General features: G+C 36.0%; 1 protein-coding gene across 4 annotated transcripts in view; it reads right to left on the bottom strand.

Moving 5' to 3' along the window:
• Positions 1-12,476, bottom strand: part of GREB1 (growth regulating estrogen receptor binding 1) — a 95,284-nt gene that overhangs the window by 32,664 nt on the left and 50,144 nt on the right. For all 4 annotated transcript variants that reach the window (XR_011808571.1, XM_027455240.3, XM_027455242.3 and 1 more), the window contains exons 5-16: positions 11,451-11,633; positions 11,007-11,150; positions 9,598-9,723; positions 7,520-7,642; positions 6,689-6,826; positions 6,311-6,496; positions 5,520-5,870; positions 4,707-4,835; positions 3,121-3,246; positions 2,449-2,646; positions 2,186-2,366; positions 229-421 (exon numbers count right to left, since the gene is read on the bottom strand). Coding sequence is in view for 3 of the 4 variants with exons in the window: in XM_027455240.3 (XP_027311041.2) it covers positions 229-421; positions 2,186-2,366; positions 2,449-2,646; positions 3,121-3,246; positions 4,707-4,835; positions 5,520-5,870; positions 6,311-6,496; positions 6,689-6,826; positions 7,520-7,642; positions 9,598-9,723; positions 11,007-11,150; positions 11,451-11,633 (2,078 nt within the window). In the remaining variant the exon portion in view is untranslated. The remainder of the gene's footprint in view (positions 1-228; positions 422-2,185; positions 2,367-2,448; positions 2,647-3,120; positions 3,247-4,706; positions 4,836-5,519; positions 5,871-6,310; positions 6,497-6,688; positions 6,827-7,519; positions 7,643-9,597; positions 9,724-11,006; positions 11,151-11,450; positions 11,634-12,476) is intronic.

Genomic DNA, 12,476 nt, shown 5'->3' with positions numbered 1-12,476 from the left:
AAAATGAATAATAATAATAATAAAAAAAAAGGCAAGAAATGACAGAATAAGCAAGGGTTAAAAAAAAAAAAATAGTCACAGACTAAATAAACAAACAAACAAAAAAGATGCCATGCAAACTTCATTCTTGTCCACAAAAATCATAGGGCCTCCAAAGTTCTACCAAGTATATAAATGTAAAATAACTTATGAAAAGCTTGCAAAAGCATCTCGAAGCATCCATCTTACATTGCTGTATGAAGAAGGCCAGTGGATCTCATTGTAAGGGCTGATATGAGTATGCTGCGTCTGGAGCGCATAGGGGAAGGAAGTTACATGGAGTGTCACAATATTTGGCGCCTCTTTCACCTCCCTGCAGTTCAACAGTCTATCGACAAGTCCTGTAGACAGTTCTGTTTGAGGATAAAGGCTATGCATAGCACTGCAAAAAAGAAATCCAAAATTCTCCAAAGTGATTGGCACAAGGGAACATTTGGGTCCATGGGATAGCTTTAACCTGGATGTGAAATTGAAGTTAAACATATACAAGGAACTTAGGACTCTATTCTTTACCCTGCTTTTGTTGTATAGAAGGATGGGAAAAGAAATGCAAATTTTCAGTGCACCTGAAAATTTCCATAGGACTGGTTAACTCCCTAGCTAGCAAATTACCAGTTTCTTACAACCACCAGAATATGAGAGAGAAAGGATGAAAGAAAGCTGACGTTATGGCAGTTACAAATAATCCCATAGTCCTCTACTAAATTTGGCCAGATTGTTAGAATTGCCCCTGAGACAATATAATTCTTGCCTACAAAATCAAGATAGAAAATGACAGACTGTAAGTCAGTACAACAGAAAGACAGAGGGAAGCTACCTGTGACAGATCTATTACAAAAAGGAAGAGTAGTTACTGTTAGGGCAAATGCCGGTATCATAGAACACCTACAGTCAATTCATTGCTCCAGAGTAAGACTTCAGTCCAAATTCATGCTACTTAATTTTTGGCATTTACTAGCAGTGACCAAGTTACAATCCTAGTCAGTGCAAGTTCCTGTTATCAACACACAGAGATAAGTAATTCCAGGAATTTGTTGTTTCCACCCAAGACCTATGCCAGCTTTCAGAAATGCCCATGTCTCTGTTGGGTCTGTGTGGGCAATCCCAGGCAGTTAAACTCCTCTTTTAGGCACCTTATTTAACAACTGACTTCAGTTAGGGGGCATGAATCCTGCTGTACAGAATAATCGCTTCAATATTTGCCACTGACATGTCTTTTTTAGATAAAAGTAAAAAAAAAATAAAAAATCAGAGGTTAGTAGCAATACGGGTACATCTCTATCCCTCAGGGATGTTATATGCCTTAAGGGCCATTGTTTAAGTTCCTAAGATATAGAGGAGTTGAACAGGAAACCCTCACATATGCAAAAATACAGGCTTGATGAAAACACCGGTTCATAACCAGTGTGAAAGTCAAGGTCTTGTCATCTCATTCACAAGCAAAATTCAAAGGTTTTTTGTTTCAGAAACACTATGATGTTTGCAATGTTGGAACATGCTGGTGTTTCTGGAATTCAGCACATTCTCCAACTTCCCCGGTGCCTCAGGAGATACAAAGCAAAAGCAGCCCATCTTCTCAACAGGCAGACTGCTAAGAAGGCAAAGAAACAATGAGCTATACAAGTGAACTGACAGGGAACTTGGTAAACATTGAACAGAAATCTCTCTGCTCCCTTGAGACATTTACCTGAAATCATGTACATGCAGAAACATTCAATTCCTACAAAGTTAAAAAAAAAAAAAAAAAAAAAGCAGCTGTGTTGGCTCACTAGCTGCCTAGTCACTGTGGAGGGTGTTTGCATGTTCTACAGTCCAGAGGACTCTGACAGAGGATAATGAATTTTGTGTACTTTCACAGGAAGCTTTCCTTTGAACAAACAAAAACCAGCCAGAAAAACGATAGCTGTGGCTGAAAGAAGGTAAGAATGGTGAGCAAAGAAAGCTGAAATGTTCCACTGGGGCGTAATATTACAAGCAGAACAAAAATAAGTCATGAAGAACCTTAAAAGAAAACACAGTTATTCAACACATGGGAAGAGAAAGTTAGCAGAAAGTTGCAAAGAGAGATGAAGGAAGACATAAATCATAAATCTGATCTTGAGAACTAACGCAAACAATAATTTTTCTGAAGTTGCAGTTTTCTTACCTCATTAGATCCCAGTGTGCGTGATCATGGATTAAGACAAACAGCGTGTGTGGATTCTGCATAGAGTTTTGTAAAAAGACTTTGAACTTAATCTGGGCGTCTGCATCTAGTTTCATAACATACTGTTCTACCCTCTGTTTTGTAAGATGCTCCTTTTCTAATCCAAGTTCTAATAAAATACCTAAAGAAATGGAACAAATATAAGTATTTCCAGATACAAATATTTTTAATGGTTTTACTGTAAATCCAAATAAAATAAGCACCTGAGTGCCAGAGATGAAACAAAGTCTGCTGATAAGTCACTTCAGAGGGTGGAACACAAATCAAGAAATCAATTTTCTCGAAGGAACCCAAATCAAGATTTTGAGTGCTGGAGTCAGCAATTGAGCAAATATGAGACAGCAGTTTCTGAGCCACTGCTAGCTGGAATGGACGAATCTGATGCCGTTCAATCTCATAACCTGGAAAATGACAAAATTCTGTTTCGATATACATGCAAAGTCTAATTGAATGCAAAATCTTAGAGACTGGTGAATAATAATTGAGCTATACTTTAAGGTACTTTGCTTATGAGTCTGAGTTCCAATTTATGAAAATCTATATGGAAAATTAAAAGAAATCTTGCTGCACTGGGGCATTTTGGCCCTGTAAATCCCTTAAATATTGAAGAGCTGAAACTGAACTTGTGCAACAGCATTCTGCTACCACAGAAGTAAGACTTAGAGCTTCAGGGAGTACAGTATCTGATAAAATGAAGTAGAGCATCCATCAAGTGTAAACCTGCATGTCCCAAGATGTAAGTTCCTGATCACCTCAGAACAGAATTTTTCAAGAGTCTAGGACTCTGCCCAGAAGTATTTAACTGCACACCTAAAGACCTGTGTTTCAAGTAACTGACTGTTAACTGTTTAGAAGGTATTTAAGGTATTTCTTACTTGTACACACAGCTGCTCCAGTTCCATTCAGCGCTGTTGATTTATTCACTGAAGCAGACAGTGATGAAGAGATGTGCCCTTGGTTTTCCTGATAAAACTTCTCCAGCAAAAGATCAATGTCACCCTCTATCAAATTGAAAGTATAGTGGTATAAACGTCCAGGTTAATAACAGCTGCATTTCATACTGATTTTTTTTGTAGGTCTTAAAGAGCTTTATATATGCTAGGTAGTTGCCATGCTCTTAGCTTATTGGCTACTTTTTACAGGAAGCCTCATCTTTTTCTATTGTATTAATATTAATAAAATGTATATCAGGCCAGGGAATGACAGATCAGCTATGCAGACCTCTGCCTAGGACATTTATAGAAGATACCAGAAAACTAGCTCCAAAGCCCTGATCTAAATCAGCAACAACAAAGACTTCAAAGACTTTAAAGTGACTTAGTTTATGTCCTGACCATTGAGCTGCAGTGTTTGCTAATAAGGATTATGAGAAGCATTTGAAAATCTGGTGCAGAGCATAAATATTACTACATCTTTAACATTTTTGAGAGAGAAGAAAAATCCCTATAAAGCTGAAAGATAAATGAGAGTTTTACTGAACTAAGCATATCTGCAAACGCATCCTATTCTATCCAGCAGGGACGCTGCTTACAGATGATAGCTGTGCAGAAAATACAGTGTGCCTGTTCAGAGAATTTAGTATTTTCTCAGCAGTTGAAAAGATGTTTGAACACGTCTGCTGCAGGGCTTAGAATGGCAGGGTCTGCCCTGTGAAGTGCAACCCAATGGATGTGGATGTTCATTTACTTGTTCTGTTCAAACAAGTAAAAATCTCTGCAAAAGAGATGTTGAGAACCATACCTTGAAGATATTGGGAACAGAGACATGATGGTTCTAGAAAAACAGGTTTCTCTTTAGTGACTAGTCAAAATACCATGACTTATCCATAAGTGTTCTTGCCTTCTGCATACAGATTTACTGGTGTGATATGCATGGAGAAGGGGACTGTGACATGCCTTTTACACAGACAAGCATGCTGCATTTGCTCTAGTTGTGTGATGTAATTACACTTTCCATGTGGCTCAATCTATTCCTAGATAATCCTGTTTGTAGTAATCCTCAGTATGCTCAGTTAAAAAATGATCCAGTAACCCTGGCTCTCCGAAATTTTCTTTTCTCTACCATGCATTAAAATCAAGCTCACAGTATGGTAAGTTCAAGGAACAAAATTTTCCTTCAATGAAATAAATCTTTCTATCATGGTCTAAATGAATTACGTGCTTTTGGCAGAAGAATCTATATCTGTTCACATGGATATAGACTTGCATGTTTTGTGAATGGATGTGTATACTTAAGCGTAATATGTTCAGTTACTTACTGACGTATTTTCATGAAACTAAGGGATTTTAGAAACTGACACTTTTAGGAGGAACTTCAATTCAAATGTACTTTCACAACTTTGTCCTGTATATTTTATTCATTTCTAATAGTATCTTGCCAGTGGAAAAGTAGTATAGCTATTTTCACTTACTCAAAAGATTCAGGGACTTGGAAACATGCCTGTTTGTAGCGTATTATGTACCTGGGCAGAGGGTGCTAAAGAAGGACCCCAGAGTTTCTACTTTCCCTGTGACCAGCTGATAGTTAACTTCTTTTTGGTAGTCTGAAGGAGTAAGCATGCCCTCAGACAGGATTCTTGCCTGATACTTTCCTAAAAGAAAAAAAAAAAAAAAAAAAAAAAAAAAAGTCATTTTGAAAGCACTTCAAACTAAAGTAAAAATGTTCAAAGTCATAATAAACCCCAGCTAAATGAATCTTCATGAATCTTCCCCCCATAAAAGTGGCAGAGATCAATCTTTTTTTTTTTTTTTTTTTTTCTACACACTTATGCACCATCCGTCTGTCAGATAGATTCATATTTTATAATTCCATATGTTTGTTTTCCATTTTAGGGGGTATTTGTTGACACAGTATACAAAAAGAGCATGCAAATAGTCAAAGATATTAATGAATCTTTGTATGGCTATTCAAGTAATTTATCAGCATAGCCATCAACAGGTTGTTGAAGGCAATAAAGTTGAAAGACTGTATTTTAGAAGCCAAAAAAGTGTTCAGGCCTCTACTCACGGTAGTATCCCAGTCACACAGAGCAGGAGAGTTTGACACAGTGTGTGTGCTGGTAACTTGCCATAATTTGTAGTAATGCCGTCTCAGATACATTGGTAAGAACACAGATAATTCATACAGAATGTGCTCACTGTGGAAGAAACCCAATTGTGCTTCTTGATCTTGGGTTCAAACCCATTACTCTGGGTTCAGTGCTCTGGTTTGCTGGGGCAGCTTACTGAAACTCCTCATCTCATTGAATGATTCAGTTTTGCCCTTGGGATCTCACCTGTTATCACAATGCAGGAATCAATGGCTCGATTTCTACCAGCACATATGATCACCACGTAGTTTGTCTTTATTAATTTTCCTTCAATGAGCAGCTTAAACATTTCTGAAAGCCCTTCAGCCAGAGAGTAGCTGCACTCAATGATGTGGACGCTGTCATTACAGGAGCTAGCTGCCAGGCCTGCCAGCCAGGGAAGCTGGGCTGAGGTCACTGGTGCGATCTGGCTGGGCACTTGAGGAAAGCTCTGTGGAATTGCCTGTTGGTACTGCCGGATTTCAGATAGGTGAGATTCCCGCCATGAACGCATGAATATTTGTTCCAAATCTTCAATCAGAGGGACCTGGTCTGAGGCTAAAAAAAATTAAGAGGAAAGTGTTCATATTACAAAACAAATGAACAAAGCTGTAGAGTTAAAAACATTTGTTTTTCAAAATAAGTATTTTTTTAGAGGTGGTCATGTTTCAGGTTTATGCAAGCATGCCTACTGACATTAGAAGATGCAAACCATTTCTTTCATTTTGGAGTGTTGTTGTGAGGCTCAAGTAAAACTGCCTTAATTGGAACCTGGCTATTAGAAATATTTAAGCGGTTAAGTACTGCCTGAGTCAGCATAATACTACTTCTAAACCATGGACTGTATGCAAGAACAATTAATTACAGTTGGTTTACTTTTTATTTTTAATTGCTGTAGTCCCAAATTATAGGAAAAGATGAACTTTTTGTGGTTATATTTCAATCTGTGTCTGGTCTTCAAGTACAACAAATTATTTAGCTTTAGAAAATAATCTTACCTAGCTGAACAAGGTAGTAGACAGTCAGCAAGAGCTGCATTTCCTCTGAAATAGGCTGTATTGTGGATGCACCATATTGTTCATATGCTCTAGATAGAGACTGTGAATTTCTGTAACAGGTGTACAGCAAAGGACTCACTATCACATCATTAATGTTCCCGCAAAGATATGGGAAGTTTCCATGACCTGTGAAATGAACAATATTTGTACATATCACATTAATTTCATATTTTTGTGTGTGTGAATTAAACAATTTTAATAGTAGATATTTAACAAGTGAAAGATTAAGCAGTATTTGGCAGTAGGATTTATCTTTGCATCTCTTATAAATAAATACATAAGGTCTTGTTGAGTGCTTGGGTGTGTTGTTTTTTTTACCTTTAAAAATAACTGGCTTTGCTTTACAGATTTTCAGCAAGTTGTCAGGAACTGAGACCGGTTCTCCTGAGCCCACCATCGGAGATGAGGCTGGCCCCACCAAAGCAGAATGTGGTAGAGATGATAGGCTTCCTCCATCTAAGATTGTACACATAATATTACTGGAGAAAAGTTTAATAATGATTTCCTCAAAGAAAAGTTATTCAGCATCATCTTAAATCCACTTTTAGTGTCAGTGTTACATAATTTTGTGGCTATTTCACACATTTCATGAACTGTTACTACAACGCATGCTCACTTTCTTGGAAGATGTATTGTAGTGGCCTTAAACATGCATCCACAGATTTTAAAATAGAACACATTAAAAGAAAACATTCTGGGGAAAGCTGGTTTGTTTCACTGCGTGGCATTTTAGTTTGTATTTAGGCTATAAAATCCAAGTAAGTGCCAAAAAGACTGTGACACATAAGAGAAACAATGGATGATATACTGACCTAACTTATGACACTAACTTTAATTTCCCAAAGGTGTTTAGGTGTCTAAAGATAGATACAGGCATTTGTTGCAATTTATTAATAATGGCTCAATGATTGGATCCTAATGAGAGTTAAGCCCAGACACCTCAAATATGTAGCACATAAAAAATGCACATAAAAAATGAAGCACATAAATAAATAAAAAAAGCACATAAATAATTCTGGCAGTGTAGGTATTAAACAGGTTTCAAAACTGTACTGAGAATCTGTATGTATCTTTAAAATACTGCTTCTTTTCCCCCATTATTTTCTGAATAATGAAATGAACATCATCATTACCTTGGATATAGCTTACCATTTTTAATTCTATTTGGAACTTGTGGGTTGAGCTGCAAGTTCCAAGTTTCAGTAGATGATGGAGATTCTGGTGACCAACCTTTATGGCGCTTTTTTGGAGGCCCTGAATTTGTTAACGTGCCTGAATAACAGGAACATTTCAGAAAGTATTAGAACTGAATGTATTCATTTGTGTGCATGATAATTCAATATGTGTCGATGGACTGTATTAAGTACTGTGGTAAACAGGGTCAACTCCATGAACATCATCATTTTTTATGGCTTTTGTTTTCTTTTCCTATCTTCTGCTTAAAGACATGGAAAATTTTTGGTTCAGAGATCTCTTAATCATCTTGGAGACTTAATCTATTTTATATCAACGTTTACTCTGTACTGAGTAATGTGCTAATGAGTAATGAGGAGTACTAAGAATACTTATTTGTATTAATACTTTGAAGTCAACACGATGGGCATTTTGCTCCTTTTACTTCTAAGTACATAATACTGCATTTCATGTAACATTTAATAACATTTTCAATGGTTTCAGCATTGTATTAACAAAGATCAGAGTTCTTCTTAACAATTTTTCTGTTGTCAGGATTTTTATACTTGCTAGTGGTTACTGTTTTTGATTTTGACATCCTATACTAACTCCAAGTAAGACTTCTGTACTTTCTTCCTATCCAATTTTAGCTCCAACACCTCTGTCTGTAAAACCATAACCAACTTTCTCACAGTTTTCCTGGGAGCCCATGACCACTACATTTTTGAAACTTTTTTCATTACTTTATTCAGTCTTCTTGGGCACTCCTCCAAACTCCTAGAATGATGAGTTTCCACTAATATCAAGTATTTCTAATCATTGAGGGTTGGTAGTCCTTCAGGAATTGCTTGAAGGACTGAGTTATCTCTATTTATACATGTGAATATGTAAAACCCTTAACTACTTCATACTTGCAGGTCAGTATCTACTGGCCAAATGATTAGTCCCATATAAAATTCTAAATGGAGCGAGAACCTGGTATTACATATACATGTATATATATAAATATATATATATATAATGTTGTTGTTGGTTTTTTTTGTTTGTTTGTTTCTTTTGCAAAGGATATTAAAGTCAAAAGTAAAGCAGAAATCTTTAGATTTAGAATAAGGTTGTTCATTTGCAGAACAGTGTATGTGCACATTAAGGATCACTTTCTCCTTTAAACTACTACCATGTGAGGGCAGTATTTAGCCATTTGTTCTGATCATTCTTTCGTTTAGCTTCCTGGCATAAGGTTGTGCCAAAAGCGTAACTTCAAGATATTTAGTGTAATACAAAGTACTTTTGAAAATGCCTTACTACTTACTACAGGACTATCTAATATGTTGACATGTGAAGGTAATCCACCTGAAATTAATTGGCAAGATCAGTTTACTGAGAACATGTTTCTGCATGCAAGAAAGAGATCAAGAACCTGAATGGGCAGAGAGAAAGAATTTGGCTGAGATACTAGCAGGGCAACTTGGGAAGACTTATTCTAAAACAGAGATATAACATGTTTCTAGGCACAGTAAAGACTAAAAAGAACTTTCTTACTCAAACAAGTCAGTGACGTAACATACACTTTGTGACAGAAAACAACACAAATCATGATAATAGTGATTCAATGAGGAAAATTTATTTAATTTGGAGCCAGTTGTCAAAGTAGCAAGTACATCCCAAGGTGGACTGGAACACAGAAATTACCTATGTGTAGTTACTTATAAATCTTTCTTAATTCCATGCACAAAACCTGTTAGGTGACATTCGTGTAAACAAATGCATTATTTAAGAATCTAGAGTAATAGTCCAGTCTGTACTTCTCTAAAATGAGAACATTTGTAAGTGCAATGAAAAACTTCCAATTAAGAATCTGAACTTTAATAAAGCTACAGCTAAAATCATATCAGTTTTTTTTCTGAAAATTAACATTAAAAAAAAAATGGAATTGTCACAAAAGACTTGGAAGGGAAGAGTAATTTCTATTCATAGAGAAAATTGTAATCATGGTATCTACTACACACATGGAATATAGACGTTGGGGTTATTAAACAACAAATCTATACAAATACCTAGCACCGATGGTCTTGTCAAAGCAGATAGGTTATTTTTCGCCAACTGTTGTTTAGGAGATTCCTTGCCATTATACACTGCGGAGCTGAATGCTGCTGTTGAAGGAATATGATCTATGCCTGCAGCTGGCAATAAAATAAATGTTATATACAATAAATATTTCTAGGTCATGATCCCCAGTTAATATAATTAAATGACCATTGACTTTAACAGAGCCATCAGGATCTGCTCAGTGAATACAACGCTGAATAATGCAAAGCCACTTCTGATCTCATACCAGATTATTGCTGTCTGATTCCTAAATGCCTGGGTAAAATCCCAGTCTGCAATTAAATACATAATTTCAGATCCTTTAGATTCTTTGCAGGTTCACCCTAGCTCTTCCATGAAGTTTACTTAAGAATCAGCAAAGAGAGTAAAAGAGTCCAAGCTTTGTTGTTTAAAATTTACTAAAAATGCCCTCAGCTTCAACTCAAAGTTGACATCCTTCTTCCAAACATCATTTTAATTGTGCTGCCTTAAAAAAGAGAGATTTTTGCAAGCCAAATATGCTTGTCATTAATGTAGTTTTTAAATATGTAACTTCTGGCAAACAAATGCCAATACTGCTATTATAAAGAGATTAATGATTTGTTCTGGAGGGGTACTGGCATTCCAGATCACAACTATTTAACTGGCTTCTGTCTCTCAGACAGAATATAACCGCCAACAGCTGTGCCTCCGTTCTCATATGTGGATCTCTGTAACTGTCACAAGAGACTATTCATTATGAAGAAGCTCAGAGAGATCACTTTAGCCTCTACCATCCATCACCTTTTATTTATGTAAGGCTAATGGAAAAGTAAATGTTTCAGAAAGCATTGTTAATACAAAGAAGTTACAGATATTAATCATTACTTTATCTTTTAATATTAAAGCTGCTTTTCTTCACAGAAGAAAAGTCTCAGAAGCTTCTAAGCCAATATCCATACAATCTCAGCAATAAAGGGAATTATAACATAAAATAGACTGGAGCAAGAAAACACCTATTGCAAGAAATGCCTAATCTTTGCCACTTTAAAAAAAAAAAAATGCTCTTAAAAATGTGGTTTGCTTTAGTTATGAACTAGCTTCAGAACACCTGGCTATTTTGTTATTTGCTAAACATTTATACTTAAACGTAAGGGGAAAATATGGACAGCAAGAAGCCTTGACAGCATGATTCTTTTTTAAAAAAAAATTTGAATGATACCTCTATACATACTCAATTTGCTTTATTTTATGTGGTAGTGTGCTTATTTCTTTGTCTCTCTGTTCATATAAATAAACAGATATGCACACACAGAATAGTAAAACTACATAGCCCAGTAAAATAATAAAATAATAGTAAAACTACAGTAACCCAGAGAGTTTTCCTTCTAAGCATTACCTGTTTGTTGCGTCCCAGCTGGAGTATTTGGATTTGCTGCTGGGAGAGGCTCACTTGACATACTTCCAGAGAGGCCTGAACTTTCTGGCAGCTGGAACAATGTGCTCGAACAGGTGCTGGAAGAAGACTGTCGGCCTCTGAACTCTGAAGAAAAAAGGAACTTGTTATCCACTGACAACAGCGACAGTCGCTTTTCTCTGTCTATCTGATTTGATAATTTCACACATGAATTACTCAAAGGCTACAGCACTTAAACGGGAGGAACTGATGGCATCACACATGCCATCCTTGTATTAGGGTACTCAATTGCTTTTTACAGCTGCACTTTAAGGAGCCTTTCTTTCAACTGATCCATCTTAGGTTTTACACAGACGCCAGCCCCTGTGATATCTAAGCTTGGATGATGAAAACCAGAGCCCGAGTAAGACAGCTTCATTATCTTACCTGCTCCTTTCCAGCAGATTACAGATCCTTTGGTCAGAGCTCCCTGTGCATTCCTGACCAGATAATACTTTAAGTGTTTCTGTTTCTTGGGCTGAGTGGTCAGTTTAAGATTAATATGATTTGAGAATTCTGTAAAGTAGCAGAAACCTTTCTTGCCACAGCCAACACAATTGCCAGAGAAGCCTGATAAAATAAATAATACATACAATCCAATGAGACAGGTTTGTCACTATTAATAACATCAAAACATGACTATTCTCTGGAGAAAAAGAGTATTTTTTTTAATAGATTGAGCTTTTTATTAATATTATCCTCCAGAAAAAAAAAAAAAAAAAAAAAAAAAAAAGCTATACCAAGTTCTCTGTGTTGCATTTCAGCTTCCAAATTGGAAATCGCAAAAACAGAGCTCCATAAATCAAATCAAATAAAATAAAATAAAATAAAATAAATAAATAAATAAAAGAGAGAGAGGGAAAAAATAAAATAAACTCTATCTCCATTTCCTCCCACCTGAAAAGAAAATCACAATACCTACCTGTGAAGCACTGCATTTCACTTATATTTTAACTTTCTTTGATAGAAAGCATGCAATTATGTCTCAAGAAATTAAGTATATTTAATCTATTATATTTAATTAGGTATAAGTATATTTAAGTACCAAGTTTCTACTACAGATGCTTGTTTAGAGAGGAAAAATACTAATGCCTTCTAGGGCTATTGATTTAAAGTAGCTATCTCAAATTATATGGCTGGACTGTCAGCACTTCATAATGGTTTAAGCTACCTGTGATTATGAACAAAAAAAAAAAAAAGTCTGTAACTTTACAGAACATGACAGAGACACAGTCCTTGCACATAAAGGAGCTTATTGTACTCAGGCTTAATGGGGCACTTCCAGGGATACTGCCATTTCCTCTCATTCTGAGGTACAAAGTTTGAGCCTCAAAGAGGAGTTCATGATGGTGATGGCATTATCACCATAAATAAAGAACATTCCTTGAACAGATGATTAAGACCATCTCCCTT

The sequence above is a fragment of the Anas platyrhynchos genome, chromosome 3 (genome assembly GCF_047663525.1).
Source record: "Anas platyrhynchos isolate ZD024472 breed Pekin duck chromosome 3, IASCAAS_PekinDuck_T2T, whole genome shotgun sequence".
Classification (NCBI taxonomy): Eukaryota; Metazoa; Chordata; class Aves; order Anseriformes; family Anatidae; genus Anas; species Anas platyrhynchos.
This window is presented reverse-complemented; position numbering and strand designations above follow the sequence as displayed.